General features: G+C 36.7%; 3 protein-coding genes and 1 long non-coding RNA gene across 4 annotated transcripts; 2 read left to right on the forward strand and 2 right to left on the reverse strand.

Annotated features, from left to right (window-relative positions):
• Positions 1-1,342: 1,342 nt before the first annotated feature.
• LOC135079101 (CDGSH iron-sulfur domain-containing protein 3, mitochondrial) lies at positions 1,343-2,354 on the forward strand. The gene is made up of 3 exons (XM_063973702.1): positions 1,343-1,493; positions 1,681-1,907; positions 2,096-2,354. The coding sequence occupies exons 1-3, from the start codon at positions 1,443-1,445 to the stop codon at positions 2,229-2,231; spliced, it is 414 nt and encodes a 137-aa protein (XP_063829772.1). The 5' UTR covers positions 1,343-1,442; the 3' UTR covers positions 2,232-2,354.
• A 1,046-nt stretch (positions 2,355-3,400) lies between these two features.
• Positions 3,401-18,307, forward strand: LOC135079130 (cytochrome b5-like). Its single transcript, XM_063973726.1, has 4 exons — positions 3,401-3,805; positions 12,849-12,937; positions 13,251-13,361; positions 17,966-18,307. The coding sequence occupies exons 1-4, from the start codon at positions 3,683-3,685 to the stop codon at positions 18,039-18,041; spliced, it is 399 nt and encodes a 132-aa protein (XP_063829796.1). The 5' UTR covers positions 3,401-3,682; the 3' UTR covers positions 18,042-18,307.
• On the reverse strand, positions 8,825-9,383 carry LOC135079142 (uncharacterized). Its single transcript, XR_010258747.1, has 2 exons — positions 9,293-9,383; positions 8,825-8,997 (listed from the first exon to the last, which is right to left on the reverse strand). It is a non-coding gene; the product is annotated as an uncharacterized LOC135079142 (long non-coding RNA).
• A 313-nt stretch (positions 18,308-18,620) lies between the features above and the next one.
• On the reverse strand, positions 18,621-20,338 carry LOC135079119 (apoptosis regulatory protein Siva). Its single transcript, XM_063973718.1, has 4 exons — positions 20,115-20,338; positions 19,883-20,034; positions 19,651-19,802; positions 18,621-19,483 (listed from the first exon to the last, which is right to left on the reverse strand). The coding sequence occupies exons 1-4, from the start codon at positions 20,221-20,223 to the stop codon at positions 19,444-19,446; spliced, it is 453 nt and encodes a 150-aa protein (XP_063829788.1). The 5' UTR covers positions 20,224-20,338; the 3' UTR covers positions 18,621-19,443.
• Positions 20,339-20,571: the final 233 nt, after the last annotated feature.

Raw genomic sequence — 20,571 nt, forward strand, 5'->3', positions numbered from 1 at the left:
ATTGTCTCATTAAATAAGTCATTATAATCAATATTGATAACTTTCTTGTTTTTTAAAGCTAAATATTTAGCTTAAAATTTATTTACAAGAAAAGCATTGTTGTAATATCCTGAAATTCAAACTTGCTTAGCACTTTAATAATATTATGCTTTTATAATATTTTTTCTGTTTATTGTTGATTATTTAATTTTTTTTTGCAGGCCCATTAAATTCTCAGTAGATATGTCTAAGGATTATTTTCTGTGTACCTGCCGAAAAACTAAAAATATACCATTTTGTGATGGTTCACATAAAACAATTAATGTTAAGAACCAATAAGTTGAAAAACATTTTTAAAATCATCATTTTGATGCAAAAAAGCTCCCATTTACGACGCCACAGTGTAGTATAATTTGCTTGATTGCTTTTATTTTAAAGCCTTCATTAGTTGTTGTAAAATACTTAGATTAAGTTAAAAAGTGTTATTAGATTTATATTTTTATCTTATGTTATTGTTGAAATAAACCTTGGACTTTGAAATATAAGTTTTTTTAAGAATATTAGTAATTTGGAACCCCTCGCTAAGGTAATTAATTATCCTATATTATGAGAAGGTTCACCATCACCCTTAAAATATTAGGGTTCACAATAACAACAGTCCTACAGCCGCGACGTGATTCGAACTTTCGAACTGGCCGATGACCACGCTGTGAGTGCTAAGTAGGTAGAATAGAAAGAGAATGTTGAAATCCCCGACCGATTAGATACAGGCGGTTTAAGATATTTCAAGCAATACGCGTCAAGAAGAACGCATAGGGGCACAGATATGGATCATAGGGGAATATAGAATTTATATTTTTTCATGTAAAGCTTAAGTAGTGATATCTGTGCTACACACGTTTTAAAAGTAAAGTAAACCTATTTTTTTTTTTTTTTTTTTTTTTATGGCAACTAAACCTCTCTGGGAGGTTTATTTCTGCCAATGTCGAGTGAAAATTGACATAGTTATCAATAGAACGTGGGTGTTTCAGTTCTATTGATTTTTCATGGATTCCGTGGAGTTAAGTATGCCCGTAAGCAGGTTTCAAGACGCCACCGGGTCCAAAGCGGGTTGTTCATACGACAACCCACTCGACACTCGATGCGCGCTCAAACTCGAAGTATTTTAATGTTATTTGTAATTTACCACTTCACTGCACTTTAGAACACAAAATAACACCAAATTTGTACACTAAAGTCCATTAAATAATAAATTGAAACCATTAAAATAGATCGACCATGCTTCCCGTTCAACTACCCTCCACGGAATCAAAAGTAAACCTAGAGCCGTGAAAAAAAAAGGAACACTCAAACACTCACTTGACAGCTGTCACTGTCACGAATGTGGTCACGAAAGAGCGATTTATTAAATTTGTATTTTCCAAGTTATTTACACAAATAAAGAATATTTGAAAACAAAAGTAATGTTTACTACAAGGCTTATTCCAACACTCAAGCCATATTCCCTTCAAAAGGTATTTGATTGATGTTTTTAATGAACATAAGGTTAAAACTCTCCAAAGTGATTTTTCGATTATTTTATTGTTTTGATAATTTTCAAGCCTTATATTAGCTTTTGAGTTTATATATATGGTATAAGTAGAATAATGATGGGGCTTCCAAAGGTCAGATTAGATTTTTTAATATGTTTTCATGTTGTAGGTTAACTATGTAACAAAAGCGGCCAAGCCGGAGATTCCGAAGAATCCGCTTCGCGATGTTTACTCGGCGTCGAGCCAGTCGAGCAACGGCATCGTGTATGACCGGAAGCCGTTCAAGGTGACTCTGGAGGCCGGCAAGACCTACAGCTGGTGCCTGTGCGGCCGCTCCAAAAACAATCCGCTCTGTGATGGCACACATAAAGATATCTACCTCAAAGTCACGCAAAGGTATAATATTTATATACTAGCTTTCCGCCCGCGGCTTCGCCTCGGGTTTTCCCAGCTAACTTTTCTCGCTGTAAAAACCATCCTTGAACTTCAACAAACATTTAAAAAAAAGAATTGGTAAAATTGGGCCAGGTGTTGTTGACTTATGCGCTTACCACACATTATTTACTAGCAATATTTTCTTTCAGACCAATTAGATTCACTGTGGAGAAGACAAAAGAGTACTGGCTGTGCAACTGCAAGCAAACCAAGAACAGGCCCTTCTGTGACGGCACACACAAGTCCAAAGAGGTGCAGGAAGCCACCAATGTCAAAGTGGGCTAGCATGCATTGCATAATTTAGTAGAATTTCTTTTAAGACCTAATGTATTAAAAGATCATCCTAGTGCTTAATTTATAAAATAGATAGAATATTGTGAAGATTGTTATTATATTGTTAAACATACACATCTGTAATATTATTTGGATCCTGTGTTAACAGCAAAGCAAGTAATATAGCCTGTGTTGAGCATTGAACAAAAAAGGGATAATCTTTGGAGTTCAGAAAGCTTTCAAATTTTGAAATAAATTAAAAGCTCCATAGTCATAGATCCCCAAGTACTACCTGCTGATATTAAACTAATTTATGAGATACCTACTTTAGTTTACCAATTATTAGCCTATAGTTTTGGAGCCTTATATGACGAGGCGGTTGAGCTCTTACATGGAGAAATCATGGAATTTGTGACCTATAATGACATTAATGACCTAAGTGATTGTTTGCTATATTTCAATTTTTTTATATTTTTTAATATTAAAGTGATACTTATCAAGTATTAGTATAAGTACTTAATTATTGCTAAATTATCAAGAATACAATTATTTTTTACATATTACTAGGTATTTGCATTAACTTATTTATATCGATTATTCAATTGCCTTCTAATGTATTAATGGCCAATGGCCATTCTATTAGAATACACATCACTAGCGGTTACGTCAAATTTGACATCGTCAATAGTGACGTCAGCTTTCGTCTTCGTGATTTGTCCAGTGTTGCCAGAAGGTTACTTTTGTAACCTTTTAGGTTACTTTTGAACTGCATTGGTTACTTTTAGGTTACACTAATGAAAAGGTTACTTTTAGGTGATTTTTCAGAAATTGTAGAATTAACTTTTACAGGTTCAGTAAAAAATATTAATAGTGACAATTTAAAAATTATGTCATAAACTGCATTTAAACATGAATTTGATTTATTATTTGTTAAAGAAAATGAGTTCTAGCGAATGTTTTTCGATAATAAAACGCAAATCCATGAAACGGTTTTATACGACCGGTCACTTTTTCATGGTATGGTCAAATTCAGTTACACGATTGATGATCAATTGTATTCATTTTCTATCCATGAACAACCTTACACGATCGCTCTGCACCCCCACCCCCCCCCCCCGTGTGAAGGTTACTTTTTTTATATTTCTGGTAATTTCTGACAAGACCCGACTGGCAACACTGGATTTGTCAAATTTATTCGAAGTTTAGACGGAGCGGCGAGATTTTTGATTATTTTACAATAATTCTTGAGATATTGGCTATCACCATTACCTATCGAAACAGTGTGTTAATAAAAACGTGATAGCATAACGTGAACGCATAAAATATAAAACACTTCCATCCAGAACAAAGTATTGTTTGTTGTACGCGTTATCGTCGCGGTGTCGTGCGTACTATCGTGCAGTTGAAGAGGCAGTTCGGTGCCTGCCCCAGCCCAACGCGGTCGCGAGTCAGGAGCTACAGAGATGGAAGACCAAGCCCAAGTGAAGCTGTTCACGCGCGAGGAGCTGAAGTGCCGCAACAAAGGCGACGACGCCATCCTCATCATCCACAACGGAGTTTACGACGTCACCAAGTTCCTAGAGGAGGTTAGTTTCCGCTTATTCAGTATACACTAAACTAATATCTAATGACATCAAAACTTGCACAGTCATAACTTATGGACACTGATTGCTTTTGATTCACTGCTATTAACAATAAATTGTGGAAAAAATATTCTTTTTCTGTTGCTTGTTATTTTTAAAATAGTTGGATTTGTACATAAGATATTACACAATTTATTAATCCGACACTACAAGTAGGTACATTGGTGATAAGAGGTCATGGAGATAACTGTGGAGTAGTAAGTAATTAACATGAGCACTTAGTGCTCATTGAACACACTGATTTAGGACCTATTGTAATTATAGTATAGAATAATTGTTTATTTGCATATAACATGGTATACAGTAATAATAATAAATATAATAATAGTATGCTAATATTATTCAGTTAATATTGTGAGAAATAAGAAGCAAGTACTTTACTATTAAAGTTATTTTAGTAATAAATAGTACTTTCCTTAATAATGTCATATACTTTTGTGAAAAACATATTCTCAAAAGCATCTCAACAGAAATGTAAATATCTTTCTGCAAAAACATACAATGAAATAAAGAAGACAATAATTTAATTTTATAATATCAATGAAATAATCATTTGTTTTAGAATGTAGGTCACCCTTTTTTATGCAGGACAAGGCAAGGATGAAGTCTAGGATGGTACATATTGTCTGCGTAAAATATTTTAATTTAATTTAAATATGTTACAAATAATAATATTGTCATAGAACTTATATCAGCTGCAATAAGAATTAATCAATGTTTTAACTCAGTGGTTCTTAACCGGTGGTTCCTGGAGGCATTCCAAGTGGTCCACGAAGACATCGTAATAAACAAGTGACGTGATGTGATGAGTTGAATCAACCCAACGCAAACGGCGCACAGTGGGAGAGAAATCGACCTCCCCTTTCATAGGATTATGAAAAAAAAAATAGTGGTCCCTGACAAGACAGAAATTTGGTAAAATGGTCCCTCGTGACTTATAGGTTAAGAACCACTCTAACTAAAGAATACAAGCCTGTTGAAGTTTGAGTTGAGAACAACACTACCTTCCCAATATTTTCAAAATTCAACTATGTATACCTATTTATTATTATGTCCCATCACTGATATCTTTATTATTATCCTTTTTTTAAATGTATGATAATAATAATGTTTACATTTATGGCATACATTGCAAAATAAAAAAAACATCAGATGACATTAGGGCTAATAGACTTTGAGGATCAAGTTATTAAATTATTTATCCATCTAAAGATAATAAAAACATTATGGGCCTTATTACAAATAAGGTAAACACACATTTTAAACAAGTGATCAAGGCCCTATGAGACAAAGTATTAGGATCTGTTTGCTCTATTGATTTTTTATTATTATACCTACACATATTGCTTTACAACAATATGAATTTTGTTCTGAATTGTATCTTTTTGTAAGAAATCTTTAAATTGCAAGCAGATGTACAGAGACAGCACATTAGACTATTCATTTTTGTTGCAAAATCGCCTCTATTACAAATGCATAAGATCCTACAGTGTTTAGCTTAATGTGCTGTGGTCTGTACATGAACTGTGTAAGCACATTTTTTTCTCATGTTTGTTAGACTTCAATTACCATTATTGAGGTCAAGTTCAACAGCATAGTCAAGTAATACATATTTTTGGGTCTGAGAGGTCTTGAGAGCCACCACCATTTTGATAGGCACAAATACTTATTAGAATTATCTAAACCGGCTGTGATCTAATCAGGATAGGAGTCTGCCATTGACTGTTTTGAAGCTCGAAATTCAGGCTTGCCTCGCGCCTAAGGTGCCTTCAAAGTACGGCATCCCGCATGTGCGCTATACACGCACGCGCCACTGAAAGCTATGGCTGACAAGAACAACAGTAAAGATGAGACTACGTGCGTCATTGTGAAAAAAAAAACCCAGAGATTCGAAAGACAAAGAATACTACAGCTTACGACTTACTACAAATCACTTAAAATATCATTAGCAGGACACATAATTTGTGAACCATTACTTAATTAACCAACCATAATTACTCAATTAAATTCGTAGATAATAAAATCGTTAAAAATAATCGAATAATAATTGATTTATAAATTGGAATGTTAATGTTAATTAAAATCAGAATGATAATTAAAATTTTCCCCCAGCAGAAGTGAAGCAGCTGCTAGCCACCCCCAGGTGACCGACTGAACAAATTAGTTGTTAATACTCTTTACTTTAGTGGTCGGTGCCGCCGTGGGCTTCGGTCACTTCACTTAATTAGTTACGCTGCTCTATGATTGATTAGTCATGCATTACGTAACTTTATATTTCCGAAGCAAGAGTTATCCCCTTACATTTTCAAAATATGTAGTAGGTAGTTTAAGTATTTGTTTTAAATTCTAATAGCCCTCGACGGCCCAACGGTGCCGCGGTGTCGACATCGGACTTCTGGCTGTGCCTGTGATTGAGAACGTTGACAGTTGATCTATAATTAAGTCCTTTTAGACGGATTTAGTAGGAGGATACACTATTAGGTTTCATTTTTGGCTAGAGTTTATGTGCTTTTAGGTCACCGCGTTAATAGTTACGTTTTTTTTCATTTAACAATTTAATTTACATATTAGATTACGTAAACTCGTTAGATATCGGTTTCCGAGGTTTTTTCTAATGCCAACGTAAGGCGCATCGTCGTCGTTAGCGCGAAGTTGTAGCTTTCTTTTTGCCTGATTGGATCAGACGAATTAATGTTCATCAAACTAACTAGCAATTACCCACTTTTCATCTTCTTAACGCTCAATCAAGAAGACACATAAACTTCATCCGCATCTTATTAGATCGAATTGTTTGTGATCGTGACTGTGATCCGATATTGGCAGGTTTTATAAAGGAATGTCTATTCACTGCGCCCCTCGGTCGGGGAGGGATGGAATTTCTCATTTAGCGGCGGGGGCAGATATTGAATTATGCAGTCCTGCTAAGTGCCGGCATTCTGGCGCGATTGTCGCTGCGTTTGCGTCACAGCTCACAGCAACTCACGCCCTCGTTCAAATTAGAAGTAACTGCCACTGTTGTATTTCTCCATCCATAACTTTGGCTACTTTGCGCAACTCAATGAGACCCCGCCCTAAATAGACAAAAGCAAATTCGTTTTATGCAAGTAGGTACTTCATACTTGAATGGGTTCGGGTTTGGTCCAGAAAGAAAACATTGGGTCATAGGTCATATATAGCCACCTCCGATCAATAAATGATCGGCGAATGAACGTAGATTATGTGGTCCATTCTGTGTCATCCAAAGATTTAAATTTAACATTATTTAGATTTTCTTCTTATTCTTTACGCTCTTGGCAGAGCGGTCGTGGTCACGTTGAGGCGTTGTTCACATCGGTTGTAGAGGCGGATACAACTCTCCGCACGATCTCCCGCCATCTCTCTCTGTTGGCAGACTGTCTGGTGCAGTACTGCAGTCACATACACCGTCTCCCACTGCCGATTTCACTTGGTCGGTGCAGCGCATTGGTGACCTGCCACGCGATCGGGTTCCTTCGACTTTTCCTTGGACAACCAGTCGTTCTATGGAGTTGTCATCCCGCCTTGAAACATGTCCGAAGTATTGCAGTATGCGCGACTGTACTACGTTTGATAAACGCTGAGTGACACCGAGCTCCTGGAGTATGGACACATTGGTACGGAACTCTGTCCATGATCCATGTCCATTTTGATTTTACAGCTTTGCAAAATTGCGATCAGTATACTGCGAAGAAAAACAACAATACAAAGTTGGTTGAATCATCGCTCCATTTGCGCTGAAGTCTTGCATAGACAAAACCAATCAATTACGACAAAGGCTATTAATAAACAATCTGATAAGTATTAATCGAGACTGATAGTTGCTGGTTATGAAGTGATTCCCCAAGTCATCTGTAAATCCTTTGTTCAATTTAAACATGTTTTTAATTTAAAATGACGAACTTATAATCTCATTCGCTCTGCTCAGTTCGGGCTGCTCTCCGAAATAAAATTGCTTTTATAAAACAGCCAAAAAATTGTCACCATTAAATTTTATCATTTTGCACGTGCAATCGACAACTTATGTTTAAATCTCAGCGGGCGCGAGTGATTGCGCAAACACGTGGCGGTCAACCACACGGAAACGTGTTCGTGTGACGCAGCGCGCGGACTTTACTGCTGATTTCCTCATGACCGCCGATTTGACCAAATTACCTATGATTATTTTGATTTCATACTAGCTTATTAAGATTTACCATCATTCACGTAATGGAATAGAATCGTAGTTCGTTCTTAAAACAACTGAAAAGCTAACAGCACAACAAAGTTAAAGTTACGTATGGTTACATGGTGCATATTTCTAGTGTTTTCTTTATCCACCGCTGACACAGCGTCAATGACAGCGGATAAGATCATGAATGACGCAGGAGAACCTCCATTTTATCTTTAGCTGAAGTCAACTTTTTGTGTATTTCACCTTGACCCAAGTACCTACAACAACAAAATAATACTATGTAATTATGTGCATACCTCACCATTTTCAAGATGTTAACACATGTTTTTAATATTTCCTTTGATGTCCGACAGCAGTTTTTCATCCAATAGTAAGGAATATGGACCCAGCCGGGCACTCGGCCGTGTAAAGAAAACAGAAGAAGCGTGTGTTTGAATTCCGCCGCGGCTGGTTCTATTCACTGCGGTGAACCCACTCATTACACAAGCTTATTTAGCCTACTATGAAGGATTAACAGAACTATTTAAAAAATACAAATATGACTTAAGGCTTGGTATTTCTGCTAAAGTAGGCATTTCGCGCTGTCAAAATCTGCGCGCGCAATTCTTCGCCGAAGACAGCGCGCCAAAGAGCTCCCGCCACAATTTCCAGCTACATAGTATAGAAATACGCAGTTGGTTAGGTTAGGTCGACTTCCTTCCCTTCAAGCGTCACACTCACAACACTTTCTAATACAAATCATATCCAAGTGATACAAATTAAAACACCTTACAGACTTTTTGGGAATATATTCTAGAATCGAATAAATATGAAATATAACTGCAGAAGTAAACACGGTTCAAAGTGGCCGTGGCGTCGCCTGACCTTCTGGAAGTTCTGCGCCGGCTTAAAGAATTTCAAGATTACGTCACCCGACCTATCGGTAGGCCCTTGGAAGCTTGAGCGACTGGAAAAACATTTTATGATAAGTTACTCTTAGTAGCGATTATTTAGAGCTTGGATAATAAATTATAGTTGTTGCAATTCACGAAGCTTTGCATGTGGTTAATAACATTAATCAGTACACGCATTAATTTTGTTCAGTCTCTTTGTTTATTAATAAATAAAAATATCATACTAAAATTGCAGAAACATATTTGTTTGTATTGGTCTGGGTGTTTTCTTTCTATAATATGTATGACGTATGTACGGGGTTCTGTATCTAAAATTACTATGAGCATCACACGCGGTTACCTGCTTACCTCTGTGCACTCATGGGAGTTTAAGCAGAGGTCCCTAGAGTTTGACTTTGAGCTTTGTTTATAGTCATTACGAAGCAGACTGATGGGAAACTGCACTGGCTTGAATTCGAAAAGGCAATTTGACGGTGTTAGGGGAATTCTAGGAATAAATACAGAGTCTCCTCATTGAGATTGAGACATTTCAATTTGAGATTTCACTTGACATTGAACACAATCTGACATGGAGTTTTCAAACACTTGTAAAAATAAAAAGTAATTAAATCAAAGGCACTAAGTAGTATTGATATCAACTTCGAAGAAAATGACTGCCAAAAAAATTACTTTCTACCCGTTCCACACGTCTTTCATGAATTATATTAAGGAATTGTTAAGCTAAATTTCAAGTAGATTGAACCAAGGAATCACTTGTCCCATACAAACTTTGCCCCCTTTTTTTACCCCCTTCATTTCATGACCCCATTTCGGAAAATCTTTTCTTATGAGATGCCTACGTCATACAAAGAACACACCTTCCAACTTTCAGGTCTCTACGATATCCGTCAGTCATTTAGGACAAAGCATTTTCATTAGTTGTCCAATACTCTATCGTTCCAGGTATGTCATTGACAGGAGGGCGCTACTATCTTAATGGGTTATTCATTAGTCCCAACTTTATGCCACTTGACATTTCAGAATCGTTTGACTTTAGATACCTAAGTGATTTGATATTCGGAGTCTTTTAATGAAATCAAGTTCTAAAATAACTTGAGGTGTTGTACCCGATCAAGCTTTTCATTGCAGGACAGTTAAATGGTTTTATTATTAGTTTCTTCTCTAAATCTTAATTTGTCAGAGTAGGTAAAGGCTCCATGAGAGCAAAATTTAGCATTATAATATAGTTTTTAATTTTTTTCTTGAAATATTTGACGCCTTGTAATCTCTCGTTAATATAGGTCCACACAAATAAATAATGTTTGACTTCGACTTTAATAATTATGCTCTTACATAATTATAAATAAACTAGGTTTCCGCCCGCTGCTTCGCCCGCGTGGAATTTTTCGGTTTTTATATAACCTATTACACTCAGATATAATGTGGCTTTCTATTGGTGAAAGATTTTTTTAAAATCGGTTCAGTAGATCCCGAGATTACCCCTTACAATTTAACAAATATACAAACACACAAACTTTACCTCTTTATAATATTAGATATAGATAGGTAATTTGAAACCCTATTTTGTTTTATTCTTTTTTTTATTTTAAATATTTCACAATCCAAACTAATATTTACTGTAAGTAAATGCTAAATAGTAAATATTAGTTTGGATTGTGAAATATCCTACTAATATTATAAAGGCGAAAGTTTGGGTGTCTAGATGTCATGATGTCTGGATGTTTGTTACTCTTTCACGCAAAAACTACTGAACGGATTTTGTTGAAACTTCACAGTATTATTGTTTATAACCCAGATTAACATTATGACGATATGTGGCAAATAAATTTCAATAAATAAATAAGACGTGTCTAAAAAGCGCCATCTATCGTCATTGGTTAAAATCTACAGCACTGGACAAACTACGGTATGACGTTCGTAAATATTCATTCGGGGGAAGCCGTGAAACGCCATCTATCAACAACGAAGTAAAACATCATATCTAACGGGGGTAAAACGAAGTCGCGGGCTGCCGCTAGTTTATAATAGGTAGCTTTCCCTCCGCAACCTTATTGGTATTCCATGTATGTGTCTTTTAACTGATTTCTGTTAAACATTTCATGTAAAATTTGTCCAGTTATAACTCTATTTACATCTGCATCTGTAAGCAAGGATTCATGTTCTCCAGCCCAGATGCCGAGTACAGAATCGTCTTTCAGTGACGTGCAGCTGCCCCTATATTTGACCTAATTTTTATTATTTATTTGTGTCATTGTGCTCTTCTAAAGAGTGTAAGACGATTATATGTAGGTAGGTACTATAAAAATGTAATTTTAACTCATTGGTTTTGTCTCATATTTGAGGAATGTACTATGTATCATGAGTAGGGTCTTAGTTTAAAAGGATGCCAACGATTTAAATTTCAATAGGTAGACAAAATTCATAATTCTTAATTATCAAAAATTTTAGCTTTCTCCAGTAACACTGATGTTATTATACTGTGACTCATCAAAGTCATCATTGTCAAAAATATTGACAAATCGCGAACTGTCACGACCAAAAAACTGACACGCGTCCGTCCTCCGTAAGCGCCACCGCGCGACTGATTGAGATTGTCCAAGCCGTCATGGGCGATTTTTTCCACATTTTTTAACATAGTAACTAAATAAGAGCCAATATAAAAATTTCATCCGTTAAAAGCCCTCAAGTTATTTCTGAACTTTAGTTTAGTAAAAGATTTAGAATCTCAAATCGCTTATTTAAAAAATAAAACCATAAATAGAAAACGAATAGAGGTAACTTTGGGAATTTATTCTATCGAGTCAACTTCATCAAATCGTGTTTCCATCCGTTAATAGCCCTAGAAAATATCCTCAACTATGCCCAAATAAAATCTTAGCCTTTAATTTTACTGTTTAGTACCTCAAAAATGAAAAATGAAAACCTCATTTTCGCCATTTTCACTGCTACCCGGCCTTAATAATTGCCTTGGGCGCGGCGCCGCAGAGAAGATTTGAGGTGGTCGCAAATCGCAATCACAATGTCGCGGGTCATTGCCAATGATAAAGCATTTTACACCCCGAGGTCAGATAGCGATCTAATTTGTCTCGTTTTGTCGCTTTGTAGGTACTTGTGACTTGTTAGTGTCTTTTTTTTACCTTCGAATGATTTTTTATTGGAGTGATGTTTAATGTTGTTGCTGTGCCTGCGATTTTGTCTCTGCTGGTATGATTTTCCAGTGGACTTCAGTACCTATTCACAATCACCTTCTGTACTCACTTAGATACTTAAAGGCGAATAATTTTTGACACATAAAAAAATCCCGTTCGTAATTATTTTCTAGCATTAATGAGGCTTTTGAAATTTCAACCTTTAGACCATTCACAGGACAGACTAAGTCTACATTTAAGCGTTGTTTTGTAATACGGACATTTCGCATACTCAATCGTTTACGAATGGCGCAAATTCGCAAGCATTGGATCTCGAATTGCTTGAAAAATACATCGCAAAGATGAACCGAACCATTTGTGGCCGTGCCAAGAAGTAAAAAGCTAAGGTCACTGGGCCCACTGACAAAGTCAAACAATTCGTCAAGAACCGCACAGATACAGAACTCTAGATTAGATGTTGATGATAATAGCGCGACGATTTACAGTTAACACAATAATTATTGTGGCAGTAAAGACAAAAACCAAACTTGGTTCAGTTTGCGTAATTGTCACCTAAATACGAGTAGTTCTGAAGGACGTTATGTTTAGTAGTTGATTTCTGTTGATTCAATGCGTAATCGCTATTGAAATCGCAGACTGAAAGAAAAGATTCAATTGTTGGCCAACCCGACCCGAAATAAGTTCCAAATAGGTTTTACTTTGGCTTGCTTAGTTATGTGAAAACAACAGCTAATGTTATTTTTATACTCCAACAGCACCCGGGCGGAGAAGAAGTCTTGCTGGAGAAGGCTGGACAGGACGCCACGGAGCCTTTCGAGGACGTCAGCCATAGCTCCGATGCCAGGTGAGCTGGATAGCATATTTTCTATCTAGAAATCTTCAATTAGATTAGACTACGTGGTTACTTGGAACTACGAAACACAACGAGCACAAAGTGATCACCCAGAGTACCGTGGAATCTCAAACCTCAAAGATTTTGAAGACGGGCAGCAGAACACTTTTCTGTACCTACCTACCCTGAACTTTTCCTGTTATCTCATTTTCTTTGTCTTGCCCATTTGTTGAAACCAAACTTTTAATCAGAACCTCCTACATTATACGCGCAAACAACGTGTGCTTTTCTTATGACAAAGTATAACTGTTATTCTCTTTTCCAGGGCCTTGATGAAGAAGTACAAAATCGGCGAGCTGGTGGAGGCGGACCGCACGCAGAGCAAGGCGGGCTACGACGCCACCTGGAGCAACGACCAGCCGCAGGAGCAGGGCAAGTGCGTACTCGCGTAACCCGGTAGCGTGTAGCGTGCGGCCGGCACGTAGCGTGTAGCGTGCGGCTGGCACGTAGCGTAGCGTGCAGCCGGCACGTAGCGTGCAGCGTGCGGCCGGCATGTAGCGTAGCGTTCTAGTCGTAGCGCGCTAAATCCTAGGCACAGCTTTGTTCAGTCCTGCCGATGAACAGAACCAATCAATACAATAATGATTATTCACTTGATTGATTATACTTATATTTAATAGATAAAAGGTTATAATAAGGAACTGCTTAAGAGTAGGATTTTGCGGTGGGTACTTGTTTCCTGAATTTCATATTTTTATCGGCTATTTTACATGTTTTATTTAGTTTTTAGCTAACTTTAATGAAAAAGAATAATTTACATTCTTATCTGATAATAGAGCCAGACTGAATTAATTAGATAGCGTAATTTTTATAATAACAAAATTTACCGGCTGTTTTCTATTGTGTAGTTTTAAAATTTTTATTAGATGTGTGCCAGACATTGAGGCGTCGTTAGGCTAGCCAATAGATTCTGTGCATTTCTTTGAATACGATCGACAACCCCAGGATGGGAAAACGTTTCACACAAATCAAGCAACCAACCACCAATTTTACTGTTTGTGATCTTGTGAAATGATCAATTCTTTCCGATTTTTGAGCTCACCTGCCGTGACATCGGAATATCAGATGCCCATAACAAAGGACTGTTCTACATTAGGCGTGCTACGGTTCTATGCCGTACTTAACACTTACAGTTCTTCTCACAAACATAACACCTTTCATCAGTTTCATCATTGCCCACTCCTCCATTAGTCTAAGTAAGAAAGAATCATTTCAATATCGCATTCCAAAAGTAAATCCAAATTAGACTAATGTTTTGTTTACTATGCTCTATTATCAATCGTTTTTCTTGCACTTTTGCATCACCTTTTAGTTTAGGTAACACTTGCACGTAAGCACATGGCTCTGTGTAATGAATAAGCGCTTAAATGATAAATTAGATTGAAAATATGTGTGATTACCTTTTAGATCTGTGTCTTATTCTATTTTAAGCAAAAGCCACATGTATTCTACATGTTTATTAAGTTACATAATATACGATCTCTATTATGTATGAATATTTGGATTAGGTAGGTCTATAAATAAAATTGTTCCTTCATATTTTTGTGTACACTATAATAAGCTTAAAATAGATGCACAAATTGTTTTGGTGCTAAAAATACATAATTTTCTTAGTTTGTGCACATAATTATTTGAATTATTTTTATTAAAACTATATTATGCTACAGTTGTCATCTTGTTTAATGTAAATTAAAGTATTTTTATTTATTATTTTTAGCACAAACAGTATAAAATATAAATCTTTTGGCAGGCAATACATTAGATGTACTTATAAAAATATTTTCCCAAAAAATAAGTACTTATAAGAGATATCGCCTAGTCTATTTCGGTGCTTTGTTTTCTATATAACAAGTATTTTTACGCTAATCGATGTATATTGTGTGTTGATCAATAAATCTCATTTACTGAAAATATTGATTCCTCATTTTATCCGATACCCCTTTTTGGTTTACATTACACAGACCCATGCGCCCTCCATTTTTATTTTATTCCTTTCACGTCATGTATGACATAAATATCGTTTCATAAGGTGTAAAGGACACAGTGATACACACGCTAAGTGCTAACCTATAGTTAAATAGGATCATAAATTCAATGTCTCTTTTCCATAAATAAAGATTACCAAACTCTACATTGAAAGGTGTGATCCCTTACACCCTGTACTCTCCATCCTATATTAATCACGTTCATATATTTATTTTTACTGATAACCCGCATGCAGCACATTTATTGACCAGATAAGGAATTTGAAATGAGTAGGTATCGAGTGAAATACTCGTACGAGCTCGTGACCAGTTGGTGGCGATAACTAACACTGTGGTTAAAATCTAACTACTCATTACAAAAATTTAATATTTCTTATGTTTTATTTTTGTAATGAGGAAGTGTCAGTATCACACATCATACATAGTAATTAATTTTTCATTGAAATAAATACCTAACAATTGTTGTTTGTTAAGAACGTTCAATATAACAATAAAGTCTCGAGCTCTATACGTATGTAAATTCGTAAATATTTGCATAATATTGTCAATAACGTGTTCACTGTATGTGTAGGATATACATATGTAGATAGACAGCACATATCTGATGTCATTCATGCTCAATATTCCTGAATATATTCAGGACATTTACATGCCAACTTGCCTTCCTTATGCTGACTACATAACTATCTCTATGTACACTCGCGAGCAAAACTATGGAATCACTTACATGAAGTTGTTTCCACGCGATCTTGTGTACTAACGAATTTGTTAGTAACAAAAAAAGTGGCACCATTTTAAAGATTAAACTTTTACCTTTAAATTGATACCAAATCACACCAGTATTTAAAAAGATATCGCGGCTGATGTGAAGAAGTATGGAAAAAGACATGTATCAACTGTTTGATACGTCGCGAGTTGCGGCCCATTTACCCCCTATAAAAGCACGTGTTTTCGGATTTTTGCTTTCACACGTTGATCCATACACATCTCAGCTTCTTTTGACACTTTACCTGGGATTCTATACTTTCAGAAGCAGCACAAATCCTTGCACTATTGCAAGAAGGGCTCAGCCAGCGGGCTGTCGCATGTCAGCTCCACATAAGCCAGTCCTGGGTTTCGAAAGTTTTAAGACGCTTTCGGGAGACTGGTGGCTTTATCCCGAGACCAAGTTCTGAACAGCGCCAGTGCACATCGCAGAAGGATGACCGTTTTTTCATGTCAACCTCTCTATGAAATCGTCATTTGACTGGTATCGACGTCTAGCAAGAGCTCAGAAATGTTCGTAGGATAGCTGTTAGCGTGTGGACAGATCGTCTAAGATATAAGCAATAGAATTTGACTCCAAACAGGCCTGCCACAGGCTCGAAACTGACGGCAGGTCACCGATAACCACGCTTTCAATTTGCTCGTACACATCTCGATGGGAAGTCGAGCACGCCACCCCCATAAGCCACTGTTTCTGCGAACCAGCACTGCACAAATCGCTCCCCAGGCTGCCTATAGACCCTACCTCTTCAACTGCTGCACTGCAAACACAGTCTGCATTCATCGGAGAACAAAACTCGCCTCCATTACTCGCCTACCCATCAAAATAAGTGCGAGTTAATTGAAAGCGTGCTTGTCGGTGACCTGCCGTCTCAGTTTCGAACCTGTGGCAGGCCTTTTTGGAGTCAGATTCTATTGCTTATATCTTAGACGATCTGTCCACACGCTAACAGCTATCCTACGAACATTTCTGAGCTCTTGCTGGACGTCGATACCACTCAAATGATGATTTCATAGAGAGGTTGACATGAAAAAACGGTCATCCCTCTGCGATATGCACCGGTGCTGTTCAGAACTTGGTCTCGGGATAAAGCCACCAGTCTCCCGAAAGCGTCTTAAAACTTTCGAAACCCAGGACTGGCTTATGTGGAGCTGACGTACGACAGCCCGCTGGCTGAGCCCTTCTTGCAATAGTGCAACGATTTGTGCTGCTTCTGTAGGTGTAGAATCCCATGTAAAGTGTCAAAAAAGCGGAGATGTGTATGGATCAACGTGTGAAAGCAAAAATCCGAAAACACGTGTTTTTATAGGAGGTAAGTAGGCCGCAACTCGCGACGCATAAAACAGTTGATACATGTCTTTTTCCTTACTTCTTCACATCAGCCGGGATATCTTTTTAAATACCGGTGTGAATTAAATGAATTTGATATCAATTTAAAGGTAAAAGTTTAATCTTTAAAATGGTGCCACTTTTTTTGTTACTAACAAATTCGTTAGTACACAAGATCGCGTGGAAACAACTTCATGTAAGTGATTCCATAGTTTTGCTCGCGAGTGTATATTACCTACATACAGCCTGTAGAGACACACACATACACACGCAGTAATGTCACAAGTAATGTGGAGTGCACGCAAATCTCCGCACACAATATAACCAACCTTATTTCAACCTATCTTTAAATGTAATGTGAATGACCAATGTTCTAATAATCTAATTGGTTAGCCCTGTGGGTTATTTATTACCCCAATCGAATGACGAACCCGGGTCAAATGTTACATTAGCCTAACCAGTATCGTGGTGGATGGATCGGTGGTAAGAGCTGCAGTCATCGAGGTCGTGGGTTCGAGCCCATTTTTATGTTTGCAATAATACACAGGGCTTCTGGAACCGACTAGTGCAAACAAACATCAGGAATAAGAGTTCGTTTTAAAACTAGTTGTATATTTTAGCGCTACTTAGCAGTTGAGAAATAATTACCATATACAATGTGTCGACATCATTCCAACAAAAGAAAAATGAAAAATATACTGTGTGTGTGTACCATCGGCAACAGTGTTAACTATCCATTGCCTGTCATGTCGTCTCGTTCTATCGCAAAGAGCAAAAACGGAAATGGATAGTTAACAGTGTGGCCGTGTGTACTGGGTGCTCCTCACCCTATAATACGTATACCCTATAATAGAGTGTGGTAGCTGGATATTATGTGTAATAAGGGCTATGTTTGCGCAGCGCGTGGAGCTCGTGGCTGACGCCGCTGCTGCTGGGCATCGCCGCCACCATCATCTACCGGTACCTGTTCGCGTAGTGCCCCGCCCTCCGCCGCCGCCCCGCCGTCCGCGCCCGACCGACCACCTGCAGACAAACGAAGTCGCCTCGCTTCTACTCAGCGCTGAATAGTTCTGAAGCAGAAAGGTTTGGTTACTGAAGTCTACCTTTTTTCCTTGGAGCCATTACAGCTAACCGATAATGTAATGTTTTTGTAAATATAGAAGAAAGAAGTCGCCAAATTAATAATTATACACAGCAATATACTGCTTTAAACAAGACATTTTATATGTACACCTTTAGATTAATCTATGTATGTGTACTTACACCGTACATAGACGATATTCTAATATTGTATTTTACATCTTTAGCATGTATTTTGATGGAGAGATGCTAATAAATAATAAACTAATATTTTTATGATAGCGCTGGACGTAGCAATCTACATCATCATTCTCCTTTATAATAAAAGTTAGCATAAATGTGATTGAACTTTTTAAACGTCCGTATGAACTACTTGTGATTATTATATAATATTTGAGGGCTAGAGCCGAGTTGCTTAGCAATAATTACACTAAACTATAGCGAAAAATTGGAAATGTAGGTGGCTTGGTGCCTCTGGATGGAAAAGTGCCTCGCGGCGCCAGCGCTTGCGTGGCCGCGCTTAGTTGAAGTATACTATTACATAACCAGTAGAGATAAGCGGACCTGTTAATTTAGTTATACTACCCAATAACTTTCTAATGTTAATTTCATATTTATGACTTAAGATATATTTTACGTGCATTTGCACGTTGGATGAGGGTATTATAGGTGCTCTTTTGTGTGGAAATCGCCAGGAGTGTTAGTCAATTATTATGATTCTATGCTGTCTTATAATATTGTTTGATTGTGTTGATATGATATTTTGTACTTTTAGCACAAATCTTTTTTTTGATGTCTGATGGCATGGCACTCTTAATTAATATGGTACAAGTATGTATTTTTTTTGTTTTTGGTCTAAATGTCAAGTTATACTTTAGCACAGGCGTAGGTAGTGGAGCTGAACATACACATAATGTATAAATGTATGGTGGAAATAGTACAAGTGTCCCAGCTTGCAAGTGACGAAATGAATGGCCTCATTGTTGTGATTACTGTTATTACATATTTGTACTTCAAAGAGCATTTTTTAAATAATTTTATTTATTTTGGGCATTAATCTATGAAATATTATGTTTTCAGAACTGAACAGGCTAAACAATTTGTTATATTTTATAAATAAAAGACATGATGTGTGTAATATTTTATTTTATTTACCAATTATTTTGAGCCTTCTTAGAAAACCTTATTTAACTTAAATAGCTAACAGTCTTAGTAAAATCTTATAAGGTAACAACAAACATTTGTTAACTAATAAATACTATATTTTATTTCAATTTAAAACAGTGCTGAGCACTTCCTCAACCATAGCAGGAGACACATATCTTGGAGCCCTCAGATCTGGAAATATTAAAAGGATTTATTTATTATCTTAGATGGTGCAAAATTAGAATAATATTATAAATTAAATAACTATTACATTACATACCAAGTATGTTATTAATCACAAAAAAAAATGTGATAGCTTTATTTGATCTGGAACCCTTTTTGTAGTTTTTCTAACTCACCCTGTAAAGGAGCAGCAAGAGCAATAGAATTTATCGCAGCACTCGCAGAAGTGGCGGCACTCCGCGCACAGCGCCTTGTCGCAGTACGAGCACGCGCCGGCGGCCGCGACCCCGCAGCCACACTCCAGGGAAACAAGCGAACTACTCTGTGCCTACAAAAACATTCCAATAAATTAATCATTTTAAATACGTCAATAAATAAATATATTTTTTGCTAAACTAACTTATTTACCATTGTTCCGGAGTGGATGAGTGAACCATCCTTCCCAATAAACAACTGTTTCATTCTTTCCTTGCTTTCAGGCACAATGTTAGGAAGTTCTGAACTTTCTTCTATTGCGCACTGTTTCTTAGCGCCTTTAAAGAGTAAGTTCAATGTTTTTTCTGAAAAAATACATTTAAATACAGAGTGAAAACTTAATAGGTATGTAAAAGATTTTGTTATTATTTGTAAACATACACACCATACACTTTTTTAAGTCTATCTTCATTGTTGTTGAACTGCTTTGCGCCAATATGAACTTTACTTTGTGGCATGAAGTCATCAGTAAAAGGATTAGTTCTTTTAGCCATTTTTACGAATAAAACAATAAAGGAAATTAGATCTTTTTATAAATCCAAAAGTAACCTCACATTTTTTACATTTTGACTTTTGGCATCACATATTTTCACGATTCAACGTCAGGTGTTTGTGACAGTAGAGGGGGCGCTAGATTTTTTTTTTTTTTTTTTTTTTTTTTTTTTTAATGGCTCGCGCGGCTTGCGCATTTGCCAATGTCAAGGTAGGGAAACGGATCAATAAAAAACGGAATTTCGGAATTTAGGGCTAGGATCAGTATAGGTAGGAACAGGCAGTAGTTATAGGAAAATAGGAAATTGAAATGTAAATATTACTTCAGCAATAAACAATCAAATGTATAA

Source organism: Ostrinia nubilalis, chromosome 2 (genome assembly GCF_963855985.1).
Source record: "Ostrinia nubilalis chromosome 2, ilOstNubi1.1, whole genome shotgun sequence".
NCBI classification, from domain to species: Eukaryota; Metazoa; Arthropoda; class Insecta; order Lepidoptera; family Crambidae; genus Ostrinia; species Ostrinia nubilalis.